The sequence below is a fragment of the Dipodomys spectabilis genome, unplaced genomic scaffold (assembly GCF_019054845.1).
Source record: "Dipodomys spectabilis isolate Male_0828 unplaced genomic scaffold, ASM1905484v1 ptg000067l, whole genome shotgun sequence".
Classification (NCBI taxonomy): Eukaryota; Metazoa; Chordata; class Mammalia; order Rodentia; family Heteromyidae; genus Dipodomys; species Dipodomys spectabilis.
In genome coordinates this window covers 3,038,437-3,066,008 of record NW_024870744.1, presented here as the reverse complement: position 1 = coordinate 3,066,008, position 27,572 = coordinate 3,038,437, and the positions used below count along the sequence as shown (strand labels likewise).

At 54.9% G+C, this 27,572-nt stretch overlaps 1 protein-coding gene and 1 long non-coding RNA gene across 2 annotated transcripts; one reads left to right on the top strand and one right to left on the bottom strand.

Moving 5' to 3' along the window:
• Positions 1 to 146: 146 nt before the first annotated feature.
• Positions 147 to 7,102, top strand: LOC122109000. The gene is made up of 3 exons (XR_006147651.1): positions 147 to 162; positions 310 to 324; positions 7,023 to 7,102. It is a non-coding gene; the product is annotated as an uncharacterized LOC122109000 (long non-coding RNA).
• Positions 6,318 to 27,001, bottom strand: Miga2 (mitoguardin 2). Its single transcript, XM_042681131.1, has 16 exons — positions 26,932 to 27,001; positions 23,889 to 24,128; positions 22,486 to 22,696; positions 20,813 to 20,925; positions 19,862 to 19,979; positions 19,484 to 19,620; positions 16,793 to 16,910; positions 15,830 to 15,930; positions 15,261 to 15,376; positions 14,792 to 14,864; positions 14,612 to 14,698; positions 10,319 to 10,417; positions 9,893 to 10,027; positions 8,800 to 8,853; positions 8,046 to 8,162; positions 6,318 to 7,916 (listed from the first exon to the last, which is right to left on the bottom strand). Exons 2-16 carry the CDS (start codon positions 23,982 to 23,984, stop codon positions 7,710 to 7,712), a joined length of 1,782 nt encoding a protein of 593 aa, XP_042537065.1. The 5' UTR covers positions 23,985 to 24,128; positions 26,932 to 27,001; the 3' UTR covers positions 6,318 to 7,709.
• Between the last annotated feature and the right edge of the window lie 571 nt (positions 27,002 to 27,572).

Genomic DNA, 27,572 nt, shown 5'->3' with positions numbered 1-27,572 from the left:
AGCCAGAGTGGCTCGCTCTACCAGTCTGGCAGGGTGGCTGGACTGGGCAGGGGTCATGATGGGGACTTTGACTCCACCAGTGGGCCTGGAAGGCCCCTCCCCCAGCTCAGTTTACTCAGTTTCCTGCCCAGCCTTGTTTGGGTCTGCTGGTCTCTGGTCCCTGTCACCTGCCCTTAGCCACCTCAGGCACTGCCATTATTAGCAGGTGAGAAGCGGGAGATGAGAGGAATGAGTTGTGAGCTTTCTAAAATAGCTTCCCTGGGCCAGACAATCCTTACCCTTCTGTGCTGTACTACCCCTCCCAAGTAGGCCCAGAGAGGCCAAGTCCACAAGTCAGGCTTGTTAGACCCCAGGGTGCTCTCCCTGGAGAGCACTTGAGGGACTGCTGAGTGGAAATTACAGGGTGGGGTATTTCTGGTGGAGGAAACAGCTTAAGCCAGAAAGAGAAAGGGGAGTGAGTCACTAGGGAAAGGGGGACAGTGGCCTGGCCACCCAAAGCCTGGGCTGGGAGTGGTGTGAGTGTGTGTGTGTGTGTGTGTCTGTCTGTCTGTCTGTCTGTCTGTCTGTGTTTAAATACACGTTAGCCATACGTGGTGGCTCAACACCTGAAATCTTGGCTACTTGGGAGGCAGAGACCAGGGGGTTCCACTTTCAAGACCACGCAGGACAAAAGGTTAGAGGAACCCCATCTCAACTAGTAACCTGGGCATGGTCCTGCGATGCAAGAGGCATTGAAGTATGTGCCTGGCCCCAGACATAAACAACCAAGACTCTGTATAAAAAATAGCTAAAAGTAAAAGGGCGGAGGCAATTGGGTCAGTGGTAGAGCAAGCATAAAGTCCTGAGTTCAAACCTCAACACTGAAAAAAAATAACAAAATACATCTAGCCTGGAAGGATGAACTCTGCCCGTAATCTTAGCACTTGGGAGGTGGAGGTAGGAAGATTTTCACTTTGAGGCCAGCCTGGGCTACATGGCAAGTTCCAGGCCAGCCTGAGCTATGCAGCATGACACTGACAAATCAATGTATATCACATTATATATGTGTGTGTATTTTTTTCCTTAATTTTTATTTTTGGCCACTGCTGGGGCTTGAACTCAGGGCCTGGACATTGTCCCTGAGCTTTTTTTGCTCAAGGCTAGCACTCTGCCACTTGAGCCACAGCACCCGTTCTGGCTTTTTCTGTGGTACTAAGGAATCAAACGTAGAGTTTCAGGCATGACAGGCAAGCACTCTATCACTAAGTCACATTCCCATCCCCATGTATATTTTTATACATACGTACATGCAGAAAATTCCAGGAATTGAGTGTATGTAGCTTGATGCAATTTTACAAACTAGATGTGCTAAACAACCCCCAAATAAGGAGCCAGGACCCCAGAAGCACTCCAATCCCAACACACACACACACACACACACACGACTTCTGACATCCATTAGGCATGCCTAGAGTTTGCACCAGCTATAAACAGAAGCTATAACACTACACTGGACCTGTGACTCACATGGAGCACTGTGGCTGTGACTTGTCCACGCTGAAATTGTCTCATAGCTGTGTTTTCTTTCTTTCTTTTTTTTCTTCTTTCTTTCCTTGGTCATGGAGCTTGAACTCTGGGCCCGGGCACTGTCCCTCAGCTGTTCAGTTCAAGGCAAGCGCTCTACCACTTGAGCCACAGCACCACCTCTGGTTTTCTGGTGGTTTATTGGAGATAAGAGTCTCATGGACTTTCCTGCCAGGCCTGGCTTTGAACTGTGATCCTCAGATCTCAGCTTCCTCAGTAGCTAGGATTACAGGTGTGAGCCACCAGCACCCAGCCCAAGCCGTGTCATCTCTTAGAAATAAACATTTATTTCACATGCTGCTCTTGGGGACATCTGGGGTATGGCCAGCAGTGCGCTGGAGCTATGGCAGCCAACATGGATGTGGACTGCATTGTCCTTTCCAAATAGGCCCAATTGGAGATGCCTGGAGATGCTTTTCTTTCTTATTTTACTTTTTGGTGCCAATCCTGGGGTTTGAATTCAAGGCCTGGGCACTGTCCCTAAGTTTTCATGCTCAAACCTAATGCTCTACAACTTGAGCCACAGTTCCACTTCTGGCTTTTTGGTAGTTAGAGATAAGAGTCTCATAGACTTTCCTGACCAGGCTGGCTTCAAACTGCAATCCTCAGCTCTCAGCCTTCTGAGTAGGTAGTCTTAAAGGTATGAGCCAGTGGAACATGGCCTCCTTCCTTCCCTCCTTCCCTTCCTTCTCCTCTTTTGAGAGAGGGGAGGGAGGGGAGAGGAGGAGAGGGAGGGAGGGAGGGAGGGAGGGAGAGAGAGAGAGAGAGAGAGAGAGAGAGAGAGAGAGAGAGAGTCTGCTAGTCCTGGGGCTTTAACTCAGGGCTTGCTGAGCTTTTGTTTATCTTGTTCAAGGCTAGTCCTCTAAGGGTTGGAAGCTTGGCTCAGTTGGTTAGAGACCCAGCCAATGAGCCATCTCACTCTGGGGGTGGGAGGGTGCGGGGAGCAAGGCCAAAGTGGAGTTGTGGTTCAAGTAGTAGAGCAATAGCCTGTGTGTGTGCATGCACGCATACTCATGCATACCCACGCAAGTGTGCATGTGCTTAATGAGATAAGAATCTCACAGACTTCCCTGCCTGGGCTGGCTTTGAACCTTGAATCTCAGATCTCAGCCTCCTGAGCAGCTAGGATTACAGGCGTGAACCACCTGGCACCCAGCTTCTTCCTCTATTTTTGTGGTACTGGGATTTGAACTCAGAGCCTTGAACTTGCTAAGCAGGCACTCTGCTTCAAGCCCTACCTCCAGTCCTCTCCTTGCTTTAGTTTGTTTCTAATAGGACTTTACACGTTTGCCTGGGCTGTCTCAGAGGCAGATTCTACAGCTGGGATCACAGCATTTCTGGAGATACACCAAGGCAGCATCACCTGGTCCTATGATGGCGAGGTGAAGGTGACTCAGCCCAGATGTGTGGGAGGAGTCTGAGGCGCCCGCCTCCTCTTAAGCCCAGGGTTAGACCCGTGGTATCCCTGACGTGGCTGTGAGGCGCCCCATCCTTAGTCCTACCCTCACAGTCACCCAGCAGATCAGCTCTGAGTGCATCCAGCTAAAAAATGAAAGCTGTGAGGCCCAAAGCACGCATCCATCTGCCAGGGGCACCTGGCTGGTGGCTCTGAACCAAACTGCTAGCTGCCTCTCCCACCGGACCAAAAGAAGCCCAAAGCCCAGCATCTCCTGAGCCTCGTCCCAGAGCCGGGGCCGGCCTAGTGCATCTGGCCCAAGTATAAGCAAGCATCTCACCACACTGGCTAGGAAACCCCCTGAGATGCAGGGGGCACTGTTCTCTGGGCCAGAGGTTCACTCTTTCTTGAAATGCTTGGGCTTCCTGGCCAAGATGGTGCCACATGTGGCCTCTAGGATGAGGAGGGAAGCTGGCTAGCCTGGGTTCCATCCTCGTGAAATGTCCATCTCAGGGAGGTTGTGGAACTCTGGTGTCCAGAAGATGGAAGTTAGAAACACAAACAATCTCAAGCTAGAAGCCACTTTCATTGTCAAAACCCCTGCTAGAGCTGGGCCTGGAGGCCCATGCCTGTAGTCCTAACGACTCAGGATCTTCATTGATTGCCATAGGACTTAAGTTTGAGGCCAACTAAGGGCAGAGAAGTCGACAAGTCTGGACTGTCTCCAAAAAGCAAAAAATCAGGACTGGAGGTATGGCTCAGGTGGCAGAGCACCAGCCAAGGATACAAAGATGAGCAGGTATAAGATGGTGGGTTCCAATACCAGCACCACCAACATAAAAGTCATTGCTTCATGCTGGGCTTCTGCCCTCCTCCCTGGGGCCTGCTGTGCAATTCTGCTCATCATCACTCATGTAATTGGTGACTGGGCTTGGCCTGGTGGTCCCCAAGTCTGGCACTGTCCTGCAGACGTTCCTAGGCACAGGATTTGCTTTTGAGAGAAGTGCTCAGACCAATGTGTGGGGGGAGGGGGTGTCCTGAGGGCCAAACCTGTAAGCATCAAAGGAATGATGTAATGGGCTGTAAATCCCAGATCAAGACCCATGGCCTCTTCCTCTCCACCTCTTGTCCACTAGGAGGGGGGCCCACACTGTGTCACCATGCTCCCCCACAATGTGGGGGCATCACGAGACTCAGCAGTGAGGGAGGCACGTGACCATGGACTGCACCATCTCAAACCTGAGCCAAAATGGGCCCTGCTTCATAAAAACAAGCAACCATTTATGTGTGTTTTCTTTTGTCGGTGGTGGGGCTTGAACTCAGGGTCTGGGCATTGTCCCTGAGCTTTCACTCAAGGCTAATGCTCTACCACTTTGCACCACAGTGCCATTTCCAGTTTTCTGGTGGAAATTTGAAGAGCAATGTCAGACTTTCCTGTCTTGGATGGCTTTGACCCCTGATCCTCAGATCATAAGTCTCTCGAGTGAGTAAGTAGGATTATAGGTGTGATTCACAAGCTCCTGGTTCTTTATAGCTTTTGAGTTTGCTTTCTTCTAGTGCTAGGGATAGAACCCAGTGCCTCATTTATGCTAGGCAAGAATTTTACCACTAGCTGTACCCCCAGCCACTACCCCTAAACACACACACAAAATCCATGAGAAAGTTAAGCAGGCTGTGTTGGAGTGAGCTATCAGCAGAAAGGGGAAGATTGGAGAGGGATGAATACACACACACACACGCACGCACGCACGCACACACACACACACACGCACGCACGCACGCACACACATGCACGCACACGCACACACACATGCACGCACACGCACACACACGCACACACACACACGCACACGCACACACACATGCACACGTGTGGATGAACAATGGAACTGCTTGAGATTGTCATAAGGGGGACAGAGATGGAAAGGGAACATGCGGGACTGGGAAGGTGGCTCAGTGGTAGAGCGCTTGCCTTGCATGCATGAGGCCCTGGGTTCGATTCCTCAGCACCACAGAAGCAGAAAAAGCTGGAAGTGGTGCTGTGGCTCAAGTGGTAGAGCACTAGCCTTGAGCTGAAGAGCTGAGGGACAGTGCCCAGGCCCAGAGTTCAGGCCCCATGACTGGCAAAAAAAAAAAAAAGAAGAAGAAAGGGAACATGTGCATGTGTGAAAATATAATGGAACCTCTTTTAAAATAAAATGTGGTTTACACTCATTAAAACCTGGAAGCAGCACTGTGGCTCAAGTGGTAGAGTGCTTACCTTGAGCTGAAGAGCTGAGGGTAATGCTTAGGCTCAGAGTTCAAGACCCACAACCGGCAAAAAAAAAAAAAAAAAGGCTAGATCTTTTGCGAAGGTGGCTTAGTGGTAGAGTGTTTGCCTAGCAAGCATGAACCTCCAGGTTCAATTCCTAAGTACCACATAAACAGAATAAGCTGGAAGTGGCACTGTGGCTAAAGTAGTAGGGTACTAACCTTGAGCAAAAAAACTCAGGGACAGTGTCCAGGCCCTAAGTTCAAGTCCCAGTACTGGCAAAAACAAAACAAAAAACCTGGAAGCTGGCTGCCAGTGGCTCACACAGCTAGTCCTAGCTACTCAAGAGAATGAGATCTGAGGATGGTGGTTCAAAGCCAGCCTGGGCAGAAAAGTCTCTGTGAGACTCTTATCTCTAATTAACCATTCCAAAACAAAACAAAAAACTGGAAGTGGTGCTGTGACTAAAGTGGTAGAGCACTAGCACAGAGGCTCAGAACAGCGTCCAGGCCCTGAGTTCAAGACCCATTATGGAGAAAACAAAAAACAAAACCTGGTGGAGCTGGACAGGGGCTCACACCTGTAATCCTAGCTCTTCAGAAGGCTGAGATCTGATTCAAAGCTAGCCAGGTGGGAAAGTCCATGAGATTCTTATCTAATAGACTACTCAGAAAAGGCCAGAAGTGGAGCTGTGGCTCAAGTAGAGTGCTAGCCTTGAGCAAAAAGAAACTCAAGGCCAGCATCCAGATCCTGAGTTCAAAGCTCAGGACTGGCACAAAGAAACAAAGAACTGGTGGGACTGGCTTCTGCTGTTAGTGCCCACCCAGCCCTTCACCTGGACAGGTGATTAGAAACGGCCTGCGAGTCTGTACTTAGGTCTGGTCCAATATTTACATTTTACCAATGTGGAAACTGACGCCTACCATGAGAGCAGCAGCTTCCCCTAGATGGTCCATGTGGATCAAAGCACAAACCACCCACGGCCTGTCTGCACTTCACATCTCCGCTGACCTTTGTCCTCTGGAGCCTCTACCCAGTGTGTCAAAGCCCCCAGATCTGGCCCAGGAAGCCAGCAGCCCGCACCCCATGGCCAGCTGCGTGCGCGGAGCCTGTTTCAATGGTTTATTTGACTCCCAGCTGATGACGGACGGACTTGGAAGCTGCAACAGACTGAGTGCTAGAGGCAGTGCGTGGACACGTAAACAGGACAGAACAAAAACGCCACTTCTGCGCCGTCTGGGACCATCAGAGCCGTGGTCCAGGGTTACATTCAGAGCATGGGGAAAAGTGCAAATAAATGGAATGTGGGGGCGGAGGGGGGAGGGGCTGCTCCCTCCAGGCATCTGCCACGCAGGCGCCCATGTCTCCTCCAGCCTGGGGACCAGGCTCTGGGGTGCTGGCCATGCCCAACATCTCCCTCTCCTGAGTGGGCCTCCCTGCCCTCAACGGCCCTCTCCATTCCTGGGAGGGGACCCTGTGCCAGGAGCCAGTGCTAGACCCTGGACAGAAACAACTGGAGTCTTCTGGAAGGAGCAGCTCCTCCAGATGGTGTTAAGGCAGTATGGAAAACCCCATCTCAGGCCGAGATGGGGGAATGCAGGGCTGCCGGGACCCCTGCGGCAACTGGGACAAGGGCTAACAGGGAGATCCGCAGGGCCAGCGCGGGCCTCACACTCCTAATGGCTCCAGAGCATGTGTGCGTAGTGTTGAAGGCCAAGTGCTGGCACAGTTCTTGCTGTGTGTGTGTAGGGGGGAGGGGAGCGGCGCTGGGCTGGGTGCATCCTCTGCCCTCCCCAGCTCCCTGGCCGCCAGTGGCAGCACAGGTGACAGGGGCCTGGGTGACCCCCGGGCCAGAGTCCCCAGCTCCATGCCTAGCACCACCAGGGAGTTCCAGACACAGGGAAGGCATGGGGCACCCAGCTCCACCCGTCTTTGGTGGTGGCAGAGATGGGGGAGCAACGATGGTCTTTGGAAGGGCGTGATGATGTGGGGGGACAGTGCCCTGGTTTGGTGCTTCCATTTGTCAAGAGCTGGTCCCTGCCTGTCGTACCTCTGACAGCCCAGGCCTATGGCCACAAGGTGCCCCCGTCCCACGGGGCCTGCCTGTGCTCCCCCCTTTGCCTCCTCCCCTCAGCCCCTCGCCTGCAGCCTTGGGAGAGGGAGGTGTCAGAGATTGTGGGGTCCCACACCAGAGCACCCTAGCTCCTCCTGTCTCAGTTCTCCACACCACTTTCCTGCTTTTCTCTCGGCCGGGCCCGGGCAGCTCCAGCTCCCCCGGGGAACCTCAGGGGCAGCGAGTGCACCCATAGGGGCTCAGCAACTCTCCATGGATGTTCGCCCTCTGGGCCTTAGGGTTCCCAGATGAGGTGGGGACCCGCATGGCTTAGCCCTGGGCCCCGCAGCCCTTGGACACCAACTCCAAGGAAGGGGGAACCTTCTCACTGCTACCCCGGTGTGAACGAGGCCCAGGCAGCAGGCTGCCCTCTCCTGTGCCTGCCACTACTGCAGCTCCTCCAGGGGCCCATTTTCCCGGGGCAGTGCCCCATTGAGGCCGACACTGCTGGCCGCTGGCATCCCCAGGTAGCCCAGTAGGATGTCACTGCGGCGCCGGGAGAGCTGCAGAATGTCTTCTGCCAGCGCGGGTACCGAGGTGTACCGCACGTTGTCCAGGTCGAACATGTCCCTCAGGTAGTGCACGATCTGGTGCTGGGGGTACAACAGGCGTCAGCGTGCGTGCCCCAGTGATGCTCTCCACACCCAACCGAGCCCCTTCTCTACGGCCAGGGCTCTAACCTATCCTCCCCATCCACAGCACCTCTGGGGGCTCCTGGGTACCTTGAAGAAAGCACAGACTTCGGCCAGCTGGGGCTTGGGGCCAAGGAAGCCGAAGGCCAGGACAGGGCTGACGTGCTCCGATACGGAGTAGAAATGGGAGATGAAGCCGTCGGGCACCTGTGGGGGAGAGGAAGGACTAAAGGTGGGGTCCAGGGGGTCGGGGCTTACCAAGCCATGGTGGGGCTTACCAAGCCATGGTATGGCTGTGGAATCAACTGAAAGGCTCCTTTATATCCCAGCTCCTTCACCTGTCCAGTGCTTGGGAAAGCGGCTTGGGGGCGTGGCAGCGCGAGGACGGTGTGAGGCGGCCCCGGGTAGGAAGCACCCGGGCACAGGCTGTGTGCGGCAGAGCCACACAGGGGAGCAGGGCAGGGCCCGGCAGCGTGCTGGGCAGGAGGGCTCTGCAGGCTCTCTGGGCATCCTGCCACCGCCATTGTCTAGACTCAGCCAGCCCACTTGTGTGCACAAGCCTCCTGCTTGCCCCAAGCCCCACTCCTCTGCTAATTTCTGAACACATGCTGGGGTCACTTCCAGCTTTGGAGGTGACAACACTGTCCTCCATGGCCTTTGGGGAGCTCCTAAGGGAGGAGGGGCAATGTCAGGATGGACAGCCAGCATGGGGAGTTAAAAAGCCATGGGGACAATGGGCCTCAGGAGCTCCAGGAGGCCTCCTGTGGCGGCCACTTCCCTTCCTCCCTCTAAGGGAGTCTTGGCCATGCCCAGGCTCTGGCATGGCTCTCCTCTTGTCACTTACCATTAGGAGCCTCCTCTTGGCTTTCAGGACCGACCAGCACGCAGTAGCCAGGGCCTAAGGCAGAGAAAAAGACCAGCCAGTGTCAGAACAGGCCTGATCTGCCCCCGGTCTGGGATCAAGCTCTTATCTGCAGTTTGCCCTTGCCTGGGAAGGAAGATGAAGCTCATCTACCTGAGCTCTGTCCCGTCTCTCCTCTCAATTTGGAGTCAGACACACTATTTCCACTTGATTCTGGACTCTAGTCCCTACTGCTGTGGGTCTCTGGACTTACTGACCTTCCCTGAGCCTCAGTTTCCTCCTCTGTCTACTTCATCTGGGCTTGTGGGAAAAACAGTGATGTCTGTAACCAGCTTAGCTAAAGCCAGGCTAGTCGGGTTCTGTGACTCACCCTTGTAATCCTGACTGCTCAGGAGGCTGAGATCTGATGAGATTTGACAATCACAGTTTGAGGCAAGGAGGGAGGGGAGGCAGGAAAGTCTGTGAGACTCTATCTTCAATTAACCACCAAAAAGCCAGAAGTGAACCTGTGGCTCAAATGGCAGAGCATCAGCTTTGAGGGAAAAAGTAAGAGGCCATTTAATTTTTTTCAGTCCTGGAGCTTGAAGTCAGGTCTTAGACACTGTCCCTGAGCTCTTTTGCTCAAGGCTAGCACTCTACTACTTTGAGCCACAGCACCATTTCTGCTGGTAGTTAACTGGAGATAAGTCTCATGGACTTTCTTTTCCGGATTGGTTTGAACTGCGATCCTCAGATCTCAGCTCCTATTATAGTTGTGAGCCTCTGGCACCTGGCTGGCGTTTTTCCCTATTTTAGCTTAACTAATTGGACTGAATCAAAACTGGGCTGAACTCATGCCATCTCTGACCAAGCAGACCTGCCCAGGTGAAACCATGTGAGGGAACTCTCATGCGAAACTCATGGAAGTGGGTGTCTGGACCGGACCCCAGCAGTCCTAGATCATGGAGGCAGGTGCAGACAGGAACTGCCTGATGGGCACCCAGCCCTGGTGTCCCCAGCAAGGATGGCAGGAAGGGGCTCAGGCAATGGCCTGGGACCAGGTGATGGGGTGGAGGGGGGGGGGGGGTTGGCCCACCGTCTCCTTGAAGCTGTCTGACAGCCAGCGGTTCCTCAGGACGGCGAGCACGGAGGACGGGGGGTTCTCTAGGTCCTCGAAGGCGTCCATGAGGATGAAGTCGAGCACAATGTCGAAGAAGCTCATGCACACCACCTATAGGGAGGCAGTGCCTGAACCCGCGTGCACATGAAGGCCTCATCCACCACGTGTGACTGAGCTCACACGCATGTGAGGGCTTGTGCGCTTGAGCCCATGTGCAGGTGGAGGCCTCGTTTCCCCGTTTTGTACTGGGGTGCAGCAGGGGCTGCCCTCATACATAGGCCTGGGATAGAACAGGAACCCATGTTCTGACCAGCGCCAGCGCCATCTCGGCTGCCTGGAAGCAGTGGAGCTCCACAGCCCGACCTCCAGCCATGACCTCGGTAGAGGGGATCAGGTACTCACCCCACGGCCTTCCAGCTCTAGCCGGGTGGTGGTCCAGGTCTCAGGCCGCAGTGCATAGCTCAGCATCTCCTCATAGCTCTCCAGAAAGCCTTTGGGGCTCTGTGGAGAAAAGTACAGCCTGTTCCGTGTTGTGGGGAGAGGCCCTGAGACCTGGCTGGACACTCGCAGGGGCGAGCTGGGCTAGAGCATGGGGATGTTGCAAGGGAGGCCTGCAGCTTCGCCCTGGAATCATCTCCCCATGGCAGTGTATTGTCTGGAGAACTTAGGTACTGAGCACCTGCGGCTGGCCAGGGCGGTGTGAAGCCCGCCAGCACACTCCCACTCCACAAACAGCTAGGAGCAAAGATCCAAATCTTTGCAACCTTGTGCCTCAGAAGCAAGAGAAGGAAAGCGCAGCCCCATGTTTACCTGGTCTGGGCAGCACCAGCCCAGTGCCCAGGTGCACATCAGCAGTGCAAGAGTGGCACGGAGTTAGGGTAGAGCCTCAGTGGTAAAGGCCTGCCTAGCATGCAGGCGTGGCTAACACGCCACAGAGGCAAGCCTCCCCCCCCCCCCCCCCCCCCCCCCGTTCGGGGCCACGCCCACAGGGCTCAGAAGGGCTTTAGAGTGGCTCACAGACAGTAAGGAAATGGCCCAATTCTACAACTCCAGAGACTGGGCACGACATCTATCCAGGTGGGGCCAGTCCGGGCTCCATCTGCCTAGGGACCCCTAATGGGACTTAGCACAGGCTTTGGTGTTTGGGGGCTACCCAGTGGCCCCTTCCATTGTGTGTGCGTGTGCGTGTGCGTGTGTGTGTGTGTGTGTGTGTGTGTGCTGGTACTAAGGCTTGACCTCAGGGCCTAGGTGTTTTCATTCAAGGCTAAACTCTACCACTAGAGCCACACCTCTACTTTTAGTTTTTATACATCTGCCAGGCAGAGGAGCAACTGGAGGTAAACTGAGGTGTAGCACAGAGCTCACTGCAGGTCAGAAGGCAGACGCTGGATGGGTTAATCCTGACCACCTGCACCATAGGCTCTGGTCCTAGAGCCATCCTACAGCTCCCTGCTCGCTCTCTTCCATGTATATTTCACAATTAAGTTGTTTCAGCTAAAAAGAGAATTGAAGGGCTGGGAAGGTGGCTCAGTGGTAGAGTGCTTGCTTGCCTTGCATATATGAAGCCCTGGGTTCGATTCCTCAGTACCCCATAAGGAGAAAAAGCTGGAAGTGGCACAGTGGCTCAAGTGGTAGAGTGCTAGCCTTGAGCTGAAGAGCTGAGGGACAGCGCCCCAGCTCAGAGTTCAAGACCCACAACTGACAAAGAGAGAGAGAGAGAGAGAATTGAGCCAGGATCTAGTGGCTCACGCCTGTAATCCTAACTACCCAGGAGGCTGAGATCTGACAATCCAGGTTTGAAGCCAGTCAGGGCAGGAAAGTGTTAGGACTCTTATCTCCAACTAACAAGCTAGAAGTGATGCTGTGACTCAAGTGGCAGAGTGCTAGTCTTGAGCATAACAGCTCAGGGACAGCGTCCAGGACACGAGTTCAAGCCTCAGGATCTATTACCAAAAAAAAAACCAATGGAAATAATGTACTAAGAGCAGAGGCACCACATGCCAAAGCCCAGGGCAGCGCAGCATGAAGCAGCAGCAGAGCATCTAGCCTGCAGCAGAGCCCTGCGCCCCTCAGTCTGGACAATGCGAGGCGCCCACACTCACGTACCAGTTCCAGCTCCCATTATGGGTGGCAGCCGTGACGGACATCTTACAAAGGAGGAAGAGGTGAGACGATGAAGGGTTCTTGCTCGTTTGTTGTTCTGTGCCAGTACTAGGGCTTGAACTCAGTATTTTGCATTCTTGCTTAGCTTTTCTAAAAGCTCAAGGCTGGTGCCCCACCACTTGAGTCACAACTCCACTTCTGCCTTTTTGGTGATTAATTGGAGATAAGTCTCCCAGCCTTTCCTGCCTGGGCTGGCTCTGAACTGGATTCTGGGATCTTCCAATCTCAACATTCTGAGTAGAATTACAAACCCTACCTCTTACTAAACAGGCACTCTACCACTTCAGCCATACTACCAGCCTGGCCTTTTGCTAGTTATTATGGAGTCTATTATACTTTTCTGTTCAGGAATGTGCAATCCTTCAACTCTCAGCCTTTCTAGGATTACAGGTGTGAGCCTGTAAGTGCGGGGCTTTTCAGATGTGATTTGTAGGATTACTAAGCATGTGAGAAAAAAAGACTCAGACATGAGAAAACTGTACCAAACCCATATAAACAAGCTCAAGTGGGCAATGAACTGAAAAAATGACGGCACCTCGCCCATAATCAAAGCTCCATAAAGTACCAGGTAAAACAACAAGGACTTCAGGTTACTGATACAGGCATGACACAATGTTCTTGGAACGTAAGTGCCAAGGCTTCTCAGAGGCCAAACTGGCAAGCTCCACTGGTCAACAGAATGACCTGCTGCAGCCTGAACTCCCAGGGCCTCCCAGGGATCTGTGTGAGGATGCCCACGGTGAAGAGCAGATGCCACCCAAACATGTTCGTGTATTAGAAATAGGCCACAGCCAGCCCACACAATGGAGGGCTGTGCACTAAGCAGCAATCACTCCATGTCCTCGTGTGTAGAGATGAATGAGGTACACTGTGATTCCACAATGTCAAGTTTGTGGGCCGACGGGAGGGCACATGGGCTGAGGACTATGTCCAAGGGGCACAGTGTCCATGAAGCTGGTGGGCGGGCACAGACTGCAGCAGGGTCAGAGGGCACAGGGGACCTTTTACTGTTGTACTGTACAGTTGGTAAATTTTATACAATTGAGCCAGAAGTAAAAAAATCAGACAAGAAATGTACTTATTACCTTACTGATGTAAATGTAATCTCTCTGTACAGCATCTTTACAAGAAAATAAAACTAAAAAAAAAAAATCAGGGGCTGGGAAGGTGGCTCAGTGGTAGAGCGCTTGCCTTGCATGCCTGAGGCCCTGGGTACGATTCCTCTGCACCACACAAGCAGAAAGAAAAAAGCCGGAAGTGGCACTGTGGCTCAAGTGGTAGAGCGCTAGCTTAGAGCTGCAGAGCTGAGGGACAGCGCCCAGGTCCAGAGTTCAGGCCCCACGACCGGACTCCAAAAAAAAAAAAAAAAAAAATCAGAACAGACCTCTTATTTTTCAAAGTTGGTTTGGGGAAAGTCTCAGCCCTTTCCCAGATCTCTGATGGCTACAGGATGCCCTCAGAGCTCATTCTCGGTTTTATTTTTTGTCGGTGGTGGGGCTTAAACTCTGGGCTTGGGCGCTGTCCCTGTGCTCTTCAGCTCAAGGCAAGCGCTCTACCGCTTGAGCCACAGCGCCACTTTTGGTTTTCTAGTGGTTTATTGTAGATAAGAGTCTCACGGACTTTCCTGTCCAGGCAGGCTTTGAACCATGAGCCTCAGATCTCAGCCTCCTAAGTAGGATTATAGGTGTGAGTCACTATCTCCCAGCTTTATTTTACTTTTCAAAATAGATTTCAGGCCTATACATTCAATCTATACATTTCTTTCACATGTATTTTCTTTTACTTTGTGTGTGTGCGCGTGCACGCGTGCACATGTGCATGAGTGTATATGCCAATACTGGGGCTTGAACTCAGGGCCTAGATGCTGTCCCTGAGCTTTTTTGCTCAACGCTCATGCTCTACTCCCTAAGCCACAGTTCCACTTCTGGCTTTTTAGTGGGTAACTGGCGGTAAGAATCTCATAGACTTTCTTGGAAGTGGCCCTGTAGCTCAAGTGGTAGAGCGCTCGCCTTGAGCTGAAGAGCTGAGGGACAGCGCCCAGGCCCAGAGTTCAAGCCCCACGACCGACAAAAAAAAAAAAAAAAAGAATCTCATAGACTTTCTTGCCTGGCCTGGCTTCAAAGCATGATTGTTGGTTGTTTTTTTTTTTTTTTTTTGGGTCCGGTTGTGGGGCCTGAACTCTGGGCCTGAGCGCTGATCCCTCAGCTCTTCAGCTCAAGGCTAGCGCTCTACCTCTTGAGCCACAGCGCCACTTCCAGCTTTTTTCTTTTTGCTTATGTGGTGCTGAGGAATTGAACCCAGGGCCTCAGGCATGCAAGGCAAGCGCTCTACCACTGAGCCACCTTCCCAGCCCCCAAAGCATGATTGTTGGATCTCAGCTTCCTGAGTAGCTAGAATTACAGATATGAGCCACTGGTATCTGGCTTTTGTACAACCTTTTGAAGTTTAGGGGGGAGAAAAAAGGGAAAGGAAACAGACCAGCAGGGTAGAATGGGGGTGCACATGGGGGCTGGGGATCCCGGCCGCAGCTACCTTTTCAGCTTTGGTCATCAAGCCAGCCACCATCTGCCGGCCCACCTCCCCGAAGAACAGCTGGTTGCTCTTGTCCTCCAGAAGCCCCTGAGGAATGAAGGAGGACAGCGGGTGAGCGGCCAGCCTCCCCAAGCCGGCAGAGAGGGGAGCCACAGGCCTGCCCCCCTGTGGGGTGCTCACCTCAAAGGCCTGCCGAACACAGTGCAGCTTGGCCAGGAAGTCCTGGTCGCTGTAGCAGCCCAGCAGCTCTGTCCTGAGGCGAGTGGCAGCGTTACTACACAGGCCCTGCCCAGCAGAGCCCCCAGCCTGGCCCTGTCTTGCTCTGGCAGGGGACCTCTGGCTGGTGCCAAGGTCCTGGGCCCTGGGTGCAGGTGGCAAGTCTGGTCATGAGAGCTAGGCTCATGCTGATGTCTGCCTCCGTTAGCCACAACCCGTTGATAATCCTCACCCACAAAGGACGAAAATGGCCAAACTCCTCGGCAGAGATGGGCAGGGGCTCTGCCACTGTGGCTGCCTTCTTCCCACCCACCACCCAGGGGCCCTTTTTCCTTTTCCTTTCTTTTGTGCTGGCACTGGGCCTGAGCCCTCAGCTGTCACTGAGGTCACCCCAGCCTCCCGCCCCCTCTGCCCACCCCTCCACTCCCCTCACCTGAGGGTCCGGCAGGCCACCTGCCCCTCCTTCACCAGCTGCAGGGCCTCCTCATAGGCGGCGGCGGGCCTGGAGAGGGGGATGGGAAAATCCCCAACCTGCAGGGACTCAAAGAGCTGGAGGGAGAGGGGGGGAAGGGCAAGGAGACCTGTAAGCAGCACCCTGGGGTGGGGGGGGGAACAGGGCACCTGCCCTCCCCGGCAGCACACTCTAACCATGGGCCTACCAGGATACATCAAAGGGAGCCTCGCCATGCCATGAATGGGAGGCCTGGGCTCAAGTTCCACCCTGGACCTCCACATTGCCCCCTCCAGTTCCTGTCCCCGAATGACTGCCTCCTGGACACATGCACGCTCTGTCCTCTCGTCCTCGGGGAGACATTATGTTTCCCCCGACATGGCAAAGGCAGGAAGCAATGCTGTGCCACGAGCTCCAGCAGTGGGCTGGAGGAACGAGAGGTCAGTATGGACAGAGTGATCACCCACTAGGGCCCCAAACTCTGCCTGGTTGGTCCCCCCAGCTCCCCCTCCCGCCCCCCCTCACCACCCCCACCCCCCCCAGCAAGTCACCTCGGTGGCAGAGAAGAAGGAGTCCTCGGAGGCCAGACTGTCCTCGTCGTCAGCCCGCAGGCGCAGCGAGCCCTCCGTCAGGGGCAGCATGAGGGTCCTCTCTAGAACAGAGCCGAGCTGAGCCCCCACGAGAGCTGGCGGGAACCCCAGCACCCAATGCTGCCGCCAGCCTGCAGAGGCTCCGCCTGGGTGGGAGAGCTGGGGGCTGCAAGGCTGCCCACGGCATGCTGGGAGGTAGCACCGAGCAGGTGCGCATGCTCACTACAGCCCCACTGTCAGACTGAGGTCTGGCAGCAGGAGTGGACGGTGTGTTGTGGTTGGCAGGTGGCTGCCCTCCCTGGGAGGCTGAGCGACCTCCAGGAGAGGAAGTGCCAGAGGAAGGGGGACTCCAGCAGGCAGAGCCACACTGAAGGCCAGAGGGGAGAAACCTCGTTAGCTGGGGAGCCTGGCCAAGCTCTCTGGACCCTAGTGTCCTACTGGTAGCTGGGTGTAAGTGATGTGGAAGGGGCCCTGTGTGCCCTGGGAAGCTCGAGGAGGGGTGCCATGCACTACAAGGGCACAGCACACCATAGGCACCAGGAGGGAACTGGCCTTGCACTGAGCAACCAGTGCACTTCAGCGATGCCACCTCCTCCCACCTCCACGAGGCAATGAAGCCTCAGCCTTCAGGCCTGCTTTGGGCTAACCACTGTGTGAGCCAACCCATCCTCCACCCACCGCCGAGCACCAGCAGGACAAGGGGTCGCCCAAAGCCACCAAAGAGCTGTTGGGTGGGGGGTGCAGACACCTAAGCCCTGAGGCTGGCACCCAAGGGGCAGGGGCCAGCAATGCCCAGGCCTCATCTCAGCTCTACTCCTGCCTCAGTTTCCCCATCTGGCAAAGGATCCAGAGATTGTGATGCATCTGCAGCCCTGGGGCCCAGGCCCAGCTCTCCCCTCCCCAGCTCCCCACAGAGGCCCTCACCAAGGTCCAGCAGCATGCTGTCAGAGGGGAAGGTGGAGCCGAACTCTTCCTGCAGATGGTAGGCCCGGTGTAGCAGGGACTCCAGCTTTTCTGCAAACTCCCTGCGCTGAGATTCTGGCTGTGGTGAGAACAAAGGCATCAGCTCAACCCACTGAGCTCCCAAACCAGGAGTAAACATGCGTGGGAAAAAACTGCCACTAAGCCTGTAATCCTAGCCATTGAGGAAGGCTCCAGGTCCCCTGTATCCCAAACCTCAATTCCATGGTCCTGTCTCCATTACTGCCTTGTCCCTGGTCGCGGCAGGTTGTGTCAATACCCCAAGTTCTTTTTTTTTGTCAGTCATGGGTCGTGAACTCTGGACCTGAGCTGTCCCTCAGCTCTTCAGCTCAAGGCTAGCACTCTACCACTTGAGCCACAGAGCCGCTTGTTTTTCTGGTGGTTTATTGGAGGATAAGAGTCTCATGGACTTTCTTGCCTGGGCTGGCTTTGAACTGCGATCCTCTGATCTCAGGCTCCTGAGTAGCTAGGATTATAGGCATGAGCCACCGGCGCCTGGCTCCAAGTTCTTTACCTTTATAGTTTCACAAGAAGGTCTAACTTTCTAGCCCAGGCTAGCCGTAAACTTGAGATCCTCCTGCTTCAGCCTCCTAAGTGCTAGGACTACAGGCATGCACCACCATACCTAGCTTCTAGAAAACCTTAAATGCAACATGAGACTTTCTACCAAACAAACAGAGCTGCTCAACAGCTGAGAACAGCCAGGTTCAGCTCTCAGCAGCACCAGTTCCTTTGAGGACTCTGATAAGCAGTCACCCTCTTCCTCAACAGAAATAAGAGTGCCACCTCCAAGCGTCTCAGGAAAGGCTTAAAGCAGAAAAAGGACACAACTTCCGGTGCCACAGTGATTGCTTTTGCATACAAAGAGAGGACCTTGTAGCTCTAAACAAGCTGTGGGCCTGAAATGCATGAACCCTGTGTGCCTGGGAAAGCCTTGAGGGAAGTAGAGATATTCCTTGCAGAACAGGGCTACCGCATGCAGGCAACAGGGCAGACAGGGAAGAGCTAGTACCGAGGTATGAGGGTGCTTCGTGAGGTCCAGCACCACGACACTCTGAGGTCATGGCCAGGTGCTGGCAGGGCTAGGCAGCAAGGGGCTGTCTGTCTGGAAAGGATGAGGTGGCAGAGAAGAGGCGGTCCAGGCAGGGCCTTGGCTACAGGCAGGTGGTGTGTGCAGATCCCTCTGCTTACTGTCTTCAAGGAGTGCCCTGCCCCCTGGCTCAGGCCCAGGAAGAGGGGTGCTGTTCCCCAGACCGGGAGCAGGCCCCAGGTGCAGCGAGAGCCGGCCAGACTAGTTTCCACAGAGGCTGCTAGTGCTGCACCTGCAGTAACTGGACCCTGGGGAGGAGACGGGGGCAGTCGGCCCAAGGCTGGGAGGAGACAGGCAGCCATCGCGGAGGCCGAGATCAGGACCTTGCTGCTCAGCCTGGAGGTGTACCCACCCCCACCCCAACTCTCCCCTCCCCAGGAAAGGAAAGGACACCGAGATCCTCTTTCAAAGAGGAAACTCGAGGAGGTAAAGTGGCCCAGGCACCTGGCTAGAGCTTGGGAGAACAGAAACCAGGGCCCTGGGGCACAAGACTCTAGGCCCACAGGCCACGCTGCTGCAGCGGGGCGGCCATGCTTCACATGGTGGATGCCTGCCATCTCTTTCTCCGTGAAATAACCTTGGTGTAGGCCGAGGTTTCTTAGGTGTGACAGCAGAAGCACAGTGAGCTGGGCAGGGTGGTGCACACCTGTAATCCGAGCTACTCCAGAGACTGAGGCCCCATCTCAATCAGTAGAAAGCTAGATGGGGTTGTGCATGCCCAGCATCTCCTTTCAGCTACTAAGAGTAAAAAGGATTATAGCCAAGTACCTATGATGGATCACAGCTGTAATCCTAACTACTCAAGAGGCTGAGATCTGATGATCAAGGTTCGAAGCCAGCCCATATAGTACAGTCCAAGAGACTTTACCTCCCAACATGTCACATCCGCAGCCGGTCAATCCCCTCCCCCCCTTGGTGGCCACAGAGAGCCTGACCCACTAACAGCAATCAGATTGCTAGCTGCCTTTCCTGCTCTTGACCTATCACAGACCACTTCAGCGAACATCACCCCAGGACAGAGGTCTGGTGTGATCTTTACAGAAATGTTTACTTTTAGCCTAAATTTTCCCTTCAGGACAGAGAAACAAATACTATAGAAAACTCGACCGGTGCCCAAGCAACGCGTAAGGAAAAAAACAACAAAGGCCTGAGATCCAATCGCCTGTGAACAGAGCAGCACTGCTGTCCACTCTTCCAGGACACTCCCTCCCTTCCCCTTCATTCTTCACCTCCCCCTTCCCTCCCTCCCTCCTTCAGCCTCTACTTTTTCTTTGTTATTCTTCCTCCCATCCTATTATTCCCTTGCTCCCTCCTCCCCTCCCTCGCTATGTAGCCCAGACTGCCTTGCCTTCCAGAGTTCCAGGATCTCAAGCATGTGCCTCCAACCTGGCACCACAGCAGAGTTGATAAGACTGGCCCATTATCAGGTCTGTTTACCCAGCAATTACCACATCCAGACCCTGTGCTCAGCCTGTTATATAAACTACTTTATTTACTTCGAGTACCTTCATGAACTAGGCCTGCCCGTCTCCCACCCCGCCTACCTCCGACAGTGCCTCAGACTCGATCTCCAGGTTCCGGAGGTTGTCCCCTGGGGTGGGGGTGCTGCCGCCATCCCCCCTCTGGCCCACACTCAGTGCCTGCTCCCACTTCTGCAGGGCCTCCTCGAACAGCTCCATGCCTGCACACCAGCGACAGAAGGGAGAGTCAGCCCGATTCCCGTGAACTGTGCGGCCGGCCCCGGGGCAGTGATGGAAGGAAGAGCCAGTGGACCGTGTGCTTGGGTCCGGAGCGGCCCTATGAGGTGACCGTGTGCTTGGGTCCGGAGCGGCCCTATGAGGTGGACACTGCTGATCGGGGAATCTGGGACAGTGGAGGTGCCGAATGCTGGAAGGCCATCCTCCCACCACCCCAGGACCCACCTTGCACATAGAGGCTCTCAGCACTGCCATCCGTGGCGGGCACAGACTCTTCCATCGCTCGGGCTTCCCATGGTCCCGAGCACGCAGCTGTAGGGCTGGAGGAGTTCACCACCACCATCTGGGGGCCAGGCACAAAGACAAGGACAGGGTGTGAGTCCTTCCCGACCCTCTGTGGCCCCTCCTCGGCCTGATCGTAGACACATGGCCTCCCTGCTTGAGTGGGCCAAGTGCTCCCAGAAAGTAGCAAGGCAGAGGACACGGGGAGCCACGGCTGGCCTGGGGAGCCCAGACCTGCCCAGCCCCTGCTCCATCAGCCAGACAGGAGAGCATGCACCACCCTGCGCGCCCCTCACCCGCTCCTGCAGGAGCTCCGGGCTCCCTCAGGCAAGATCCCTGTCTTGCTCACACCCATGTTCCCAGGCCCCGGAGCTGGGGCTCGCTTCTAGCTGAACAGATTTTTTTCCCCTTTCTTTTCTTTTAAAATTTTGTGCTGGTTCTAAGACTTAAACGCAACATCCAGGTGCCATTCTGTAGTTTTTTCACTCAAGGCTGGTGCTGTACCACTTGAGCTACATTTCCACTTCTGGCTTTATGCTGGCTCACTGGACATAGAGTCTCATGGCCTTTTCTGCCCTTTCTGGTTTTGAACTGTGATCCTCAGATCTCAGTCTCTTGAGGAGCCTAAGCCTCCAGCTGCTGAATGGATTTCTAAACACATGAACAAACCAAAGCCACACGGTGGGCCAACAATCATCTCTGTCTTACTTATCTCCAGTTGGCAGCATCTGCTAGCTCCATGCATCGGCAGGAAACGGCAGCAGGTAACGGCACAGATAAGCACCTTCTCAGGGACCTCAGCTCCTCTCCCTGCACCTGTCCCCACCTCCATCCCTGACGAACTCCCAGTGCCTGTGTGGGACCCCTGGAACAGGGTGTGCTGCCCCCTCTCACCGAGGCCAAGCTGTGGGAGGAGCCTGAGTGCTTGCTGGGCTCGATGGAGGAAATGCCGCTCAGTGTATCGTTGCTCTTGCTGCTGGGGCTCTGGACCCTCCGGCTGGAGTAGCCTGTGAAGGACAGGGTGCAGGTCAGGTGGGTGTGCCCCACCGGGCCCTCCTGCCCATCCTCCTCGACCTAAGCTAGTGCCAGCACAGCCCCTGGAGGAAGGACATGCCCAGGGACGCAGACCCTCCGCGTGTCCTGTTCACCCGGCACAGCCACCTGAGCTGAGCAATGGCTAATAATCCTCTTTCCAAATCACAGTTGAGTCAGATTTAAATAGATATAGATATCAATATGTACATATATATATATATATATATATATATATATGATTTGGTTGTGTGTGTGCAAGTCCTAGGCTTGAATTTAGGGTGTGGGCATTGTGCCTGAGCATTTTTTTTTTTTTGGTCAGTGGTGGGGCTTGAACTCTGGGCCTGGGCGCTGTCCCTCAGCTCTTCAGCTCAAGGCTAGCGCTCTACCACTTGAGCCACAGCACCACTTCCCGCTTTTTTCTTTTTGCTTATGTGGTGCTGAGGAATCGAACTCAGGGCCTCAGGCATGCAAGGCAAGCGCTCTACCACTGAGCCAACTTCCCAGCCCATGCCTGAGCATTTTTGTTCAAGGCTAATGCTCTATTACTTTTCTGGTAGTAGACTGGAAATAAGAATCTCATAGACTTTCCTGCCTGGGTTGGCTTTGAGCTGTAATTCTCGGACCTCAGCCTCCTGAGTAGCTAGGATTACAGGCGTGAGCCATCTGCCCACAGTGTACCAAAGAATTTCAAGTGAGGGAAGAAAACAGGTTTCTCCTGACAAGATAGGTGTGACAAGGAGCTGTCACAAGATAACCAGGAGCTACAGGGTTTTCTAAAACCAGACTGCCAGGACTGGGAGAGGGGCGGCGGGGACTAACAAGGGGACAAGGGCATCAGGGAATGACTGAATAGGCCCTTCACGTGTGTCAAAGCTTGGAAGTATGCTCTAAAAAGGACAAATCTACAAGGAAATTAATCTTTTTTCTTCTTCTTTTTTGGTGCCGTTACAGGGGGTTAAACTCAGGGTCGCATGTTCTCACTTGTTTTTCCACTCAAGGCTGGTGCTCTACCGCTTAAACCCTGCCTCTAGTCTGGCACTTTGTGATTGGAGACAGAATCTTAGACCTTTTGCTCAGGCTGGCTTCACATCTCGATCCTCAGATCTCAGGGGTCTGCCTCCGGAGCAGCTAGGATCATAGATATGAGGCACCCGTGCCCAGCTCCTTCATTTTTTTTTTTCTCCTTTTTCTTAGTGTGGAAATGGGAGAGATGGTTTGGTGGAAACACTATAGTGCCTTCTCCGTTCCTGGGGAGAGCGTTCCCCTCCACACAGGCGCCATGCCTACTACTGAATCATGCCCACCACCCCATCTCTGCTCTCAGAACCCCCTCAAGTAATGAGAACACCCACAACCAGTACCTAGGCCAGACGTGCGTGCATTTGGCTCTCACCCCACCAGGCCCTAACAATGACTTCAGGAAGGGGGCTCTACCGTCACCCCAATTTATACATGAGGGAAACTCGGCTTGAGACAGGCAGGCAGCTCAGCTGACATCCTCGGGGTGTGGCCGTCCTGCACTTCCCACCTACCTTTCTTCACTGACGGGACCTTGCGGGCCATGAGGACGGGCAGGGGCACCGTGCCCAGCTGCTCGCCCCCCACCTCAGGGCCCACCTGCTTCTTCTTCCGCCGGCGCCTCTTCAGCTGGTGGGCAGCCAGAGCCAAGGCCACGGTCCCCAGAGCCGTGGCAAAGAGGACCTTCCGCAGGCCCGGCGTCAAGCGCAGCTGGGAGAATGCAGACTGGGGAAGAGAGAGGAGGTGTGTCACACCAGCCCAGGGAAACTCCCAAGGGCAGGACACTCGGTGGAGACAGAAGTCGCCAGCACTGGAAAGGGGAATGGACCTGCCTCTCTGAACATGACCACAGAGGTGTAGCACAGCACAAAGCCAGTGCACACACAGGCACGCACAGGCACGCACAGGCACGCATGTGGCACCTGCTACAAAAGGCAATGCTTTGGAATCCCCACCGTTTGCCAACAGAGGAAACTAAGGCTTGTACCTATTAATACAAATGACCATAGCCACGTGCTGGTAGCTCCCACCTGTAATCCTAGCTACTCAGAAGGCTGAGGTCTGAGGATCAAGGACTGAAGCTAGCCCAAGCAGTAAGAGACTTTATTTTTTGGGGGGGTTCCAGTCGTGGGGCCTGAACTCTGGGCCTGGGCACTGTCCCTGAGCTCTTCAGCTCAAGGCTAGTGCTCTACCACTTGAGCCACAGTGATACTTCCGTTTTTTTTTTCTTTTTGCTTATGTGGTGCTGAGGAATTGAACCCAGGGCCTCATGCATGCAAGGCAAGCACTCTACCACTGAGCCACCTTCCCAGCCCCAGTAAGAGACTTTAATCTCCAATTAACCAGCAAAAAGTTAGAGTGGAACTGTGGCTCAAGTGGTAGAGCACATTAGACTTGAGTGAAAAGAAGCTCAAAGACAGCACCCAGGCCTTAAGTTCAAGCTCTAGGATTGGCACAGGAGAGAGAGAGAGAGAGAGAGAGAGAGAGAGAGAGAGAAAGTGACCACAGACAGACAGAGAAACCTCAAGCCCAGGTCTGCTGGTCCCCATTTGTCAATGATCAAAGCTGATGGAAGTGAATGTATTGTTCACCTGACCACTGCATGTGAATACACCCCAGGGCTTCCCGCTCACCCTCTGCTGCTGGGCTGGGGGCACTGGGTGGGGCTGTGTCCCATGGGGTAGAGCTTTTGGGGAGTGTCAAGGGGCTCCAACACACTCAAACAGCTCAGGCTGTCAGAGAAGGCCAGAATGACCCTTCCCATGGACTGGAGAAACTAGAAGTTACACAGCCTTGAGGCAAACACCAGGCGCAGGGCCCCAGACTCAGATGCTCAGGACAGCAGTGGCAACACTCAGTGTTTCTTGAATCAGGGAGGTAAGCAAAGGACAGGATCCCAATACACCCCAATCCTTACCTGCCCAAATGTTGTGTACAGGAACACAGGAATCTCAGCCACTGTCATGGCCAGGGCTTGGATCATGGACATGCCCTCGGTCCTCCGGAACGCCATGGCAAGACCGACACCCCAGGCAAGAGCCCTCAGGGCCCAGAGTGTCCACACACAGTGTCTTCAACTGGCTGCTGGCTGGGTTCCGGGCACTGTCTGCACCCCGGCAGGGCAGGGCCACACATACCAGAAAGTTCCTCCACCGCACTGAGAGAGAGATGACCAGGTTAGATACAAGAATGTGCCGAGATGCACACCAGAGCGCCTTCAAGTGAGCACAAAGCCTGCATCTGGAATGCAAGGCCCTCAGTCTACCACACCTACCCCCAACCCACACACCCACTTTGAGCCCAGGTCTGGAATGCTGGATCCAAAGAGACCCAGGGCCAGGGAGACAAACAGGTCCCCCACCAGCTCAGAGCTAGCTGCTAGACTTTTTCTCAGCCTTTGTTGTTGTTGTTGTTTTTATTTTTGTCATTCATGGGCCTAAAACCAGGGCCTGGGTGCTGTCCCTGAGTGTTTTTACTCCAGTAGTACTTCTACTTTGAGCCACAGCTCCACTTCTGGCTTTTTGATGGTTAAATGGAGTAAGAGTCCCATGGACTTGGCCTGGAATCACGATCCTCAGCTCTCAGCCTCCTGAGTGGCTAGGATTGCAGGCGTGAGCCTCTGTGCTGGGCTCTTTCTCTGCCTTTATTTTATTTTATTTTTTGGTTGGTTGTGGAGCTTGAACTCTGGGCCTGGGTGCTGTCCCTCAGCTCTTCAGCTCAAGGCTAGCGCTCTACCGCTTGAGCCACAGCGCCACTTCCGGTTTTCTGGTGGTTAACTGGAGATAAGAGTCTCATGGACTTTCCTGCCTGGGCTAGCTTTGAACTGTGATTCTCAGATCTCAGCCTCCTGAGTAGCTAGGATGACAGGCGTGAGCCACCAGTGCCCAGCCTCTTTCTCCACCTTTTTATCCCACAGGCCACGTACTAATCGGAGTTTTCAGGCGCCAGATGGAATCATCACACCACCCTCCCCTTCTAGGAAGCCAAGAAGAACTCACTTCCTGTAGACTGGACTAGGAAAATCTTTCTCCAGTCACCACTACTACCACCCTGACCCGTGAACTTCCATGCTGCCCTCATTTCACTAAATCCCAGTGACTCCATGAAGCAGATGTTCTGTGCTCTCCCTCCCCCAGGCTGCCCCCGCCTTCCTATGAAAACTTCCAGTCTGTGGAAGGCTAAATCCGGAATCCAAAGTCATGTGGCTGATATGTGGTAGAATCCGGGTCTGGATCAAGGTCTATCGGACTCTAGACTCTTCAATGCAATCCTTGTGCTAAGTTGGACATGGAGGAGGAAGTGCAGCCCCGGGAGGACCCAGAGGGCAAGTTCACTTTCCCCAGGGTCCCCAGGCCTGCCCTGGGTTCCCTACAGCCCACCCCAAGACCAGGAAGTGTCTTGATCACCTTAACAGGAGAACTACACTCAAGGGTGCCTTCAAGGTCTCCTAGGGCCTCCAATGGAAGGTACACACAGGCCAAGGCAGACCCTGTTTCCCTGGGATGACAGCCAAAGTCACTGAGCCAGCACAAGAAACAGCGTCTGCCTGATGAGTGGGAAGGGCGGAAGGTCCTATCAGTTCAGCTCTAGGCGGAGAGGGTGTAGGTGGGGGCTGGGAGGGGTAGCAGGATAATGTTCTAGGACTAAGGAAACCGCCAGTGTTGTCCAGGGTACTCAGACATCCTGCCAGGGGCCCCCATCTGAGCTGTAACTGTGACCTCCAGTGGTCAGGGCCTGCAGTTCAGCTCTGTAAGCCTCTCCTCTTGACCCCAGCCTGGCTTGGCTTACAGGAAAGAAAAGAACATTAGAGGCTCAGTGCCTACATTTTTCCCCTCAGGCTCTCACTACAGGCCAACTGGCTATGTGCTAGGGCTTTGAGTCCAGTCACATACACACCATAACCATAGTTCATCTCCAGGATGGAGAAACTGAGGCTGAAGATGAGCAACCTCACCCAAGGTCACTTGTGTGACCCTCTCCACCCCCCCCCCAAGGCTGTAGCGGGCACTCTTAGCTACTGTCTGCCACTATTGTCACTGTTCCTAGTGTCACCCCCACGGACTTTGGGACTCTGCACTTCGGAGAAGTCCACGTAGTATTTGAGAATGGCTGATACCGGCTCTATGGGCCAGACATGCAAGTACAGACTGAGGCCTGGCCTTTGCCTGAGAGTCCCCAGCAAGAGAAAGGTGACAACACTCGACCCCCCCCCCTTCTTTTCACTGAAAGCAAGGGTTCAAACCCAGCCTGTGCACGGCACCTCCCATGCTCCGAGGAGAGAAGCCTCCACTTCTTCCCCACGTTGACAACATGCCACCGCATGATGACACTCTGAGTGCTGGACAGGGTCTGTCCCCACCTGGGCAGCCACCGTTTCCACAGTCCTGGGCATGGCACCTCCGCCGCAGGGCACTGACAACACCACGGCTTCTCGCGCGAACGTTCCACCGGCACCTCTGCCCTAGATAGCCGCCTCCGGCCGAGCACCACCCCCATCCCACCTGATCCTGCAGCGTCCCCTCCTCCTCACCCTCTGCCCAGCCGTCCAGGGCACCCCACCGCGCGCTCCCGCGCAGCCCTGGGCCCGGGGCGCCCCCACGCCGCACCTCAGCGATACCTGCATCTGCGGCCCGAGCCGGGCCCCCCAAGCGCTGCCCATCCTGGGAACAGCCTCGGGGACCGTCCCGCAGCCCTCGGCGCCGCCCACGAGCCCGCAAGGCGGCCCGGATCCCTGGCCCCGGCTGCGGCCAGCCGCGTGCCGGGCCCAGGCCGCCCCTCCGGGCCCGGGGCCGCCCTCGTTCGACCCTCCATGCAAGGCCACCCGCTCGCGCCGCCCATTCCAAGCTGGGCGCCGTCCCGACCCACAGACGCCGGCACACCTGCGGCCCCCCCGAGTCCTCCGCGAGCCCGGCCGCGATGCCCTCCGTCGGGCAGCCTCAGCCCCGGACGGCCGCACTCACCCGGGAGCCCATGGCTGCGGAAGGGCAGCGTCTCCTTCCCCGGCGGGACCGCAACCAAACATCCTGACGCGGGGGGCGTGGCCTCCGGGTGGGCCATCCCCGCTCTGGCCAATGAGCATCACCAAACCATTCCGCGCCGGCAGGTGTCTTGGCCAATGGGAGTGGTCACGTGGCCGTATTGATACTGCAGCTCCCGCCCCCCCATGTTCCGCCCCCTAAGTGCGGTTGAGGTGCGGAAGTGCTCTTTCCTTTCCTTCGATTGGTCCTCAGGATTAGATTGACAGGAAGCTGAGTGGAGCGGGCTGGTGTTAAAGGGGGTTTAGGAAGAGCTGTCAGTCCTTTGCTGGTCTTTCTGGAAGCCAGCTAGCTCCAAAGAACCCTTATCTTTGATCTTTTTATCCACATAGACCAATTCTTTGCACACTTCAAAAGGGCTTAAAAGAATAAAAAGAGGGGCTGGGTAGTTGGCTCTGTGGTAGAGTGCTTGCCTTGCATGCATGAGGCCCTGGGTTCAATTCCTCAACACCACATAAGCAAAAAGAAAAAAGCCGGAAGTGGTGCTGTGGCTCAAGTGGTAGAGCGCCTAGCCTTGAGCTGAGGGACAGCGCCCAGGACCAGAGTTCAAGGCCTACAACCAACAA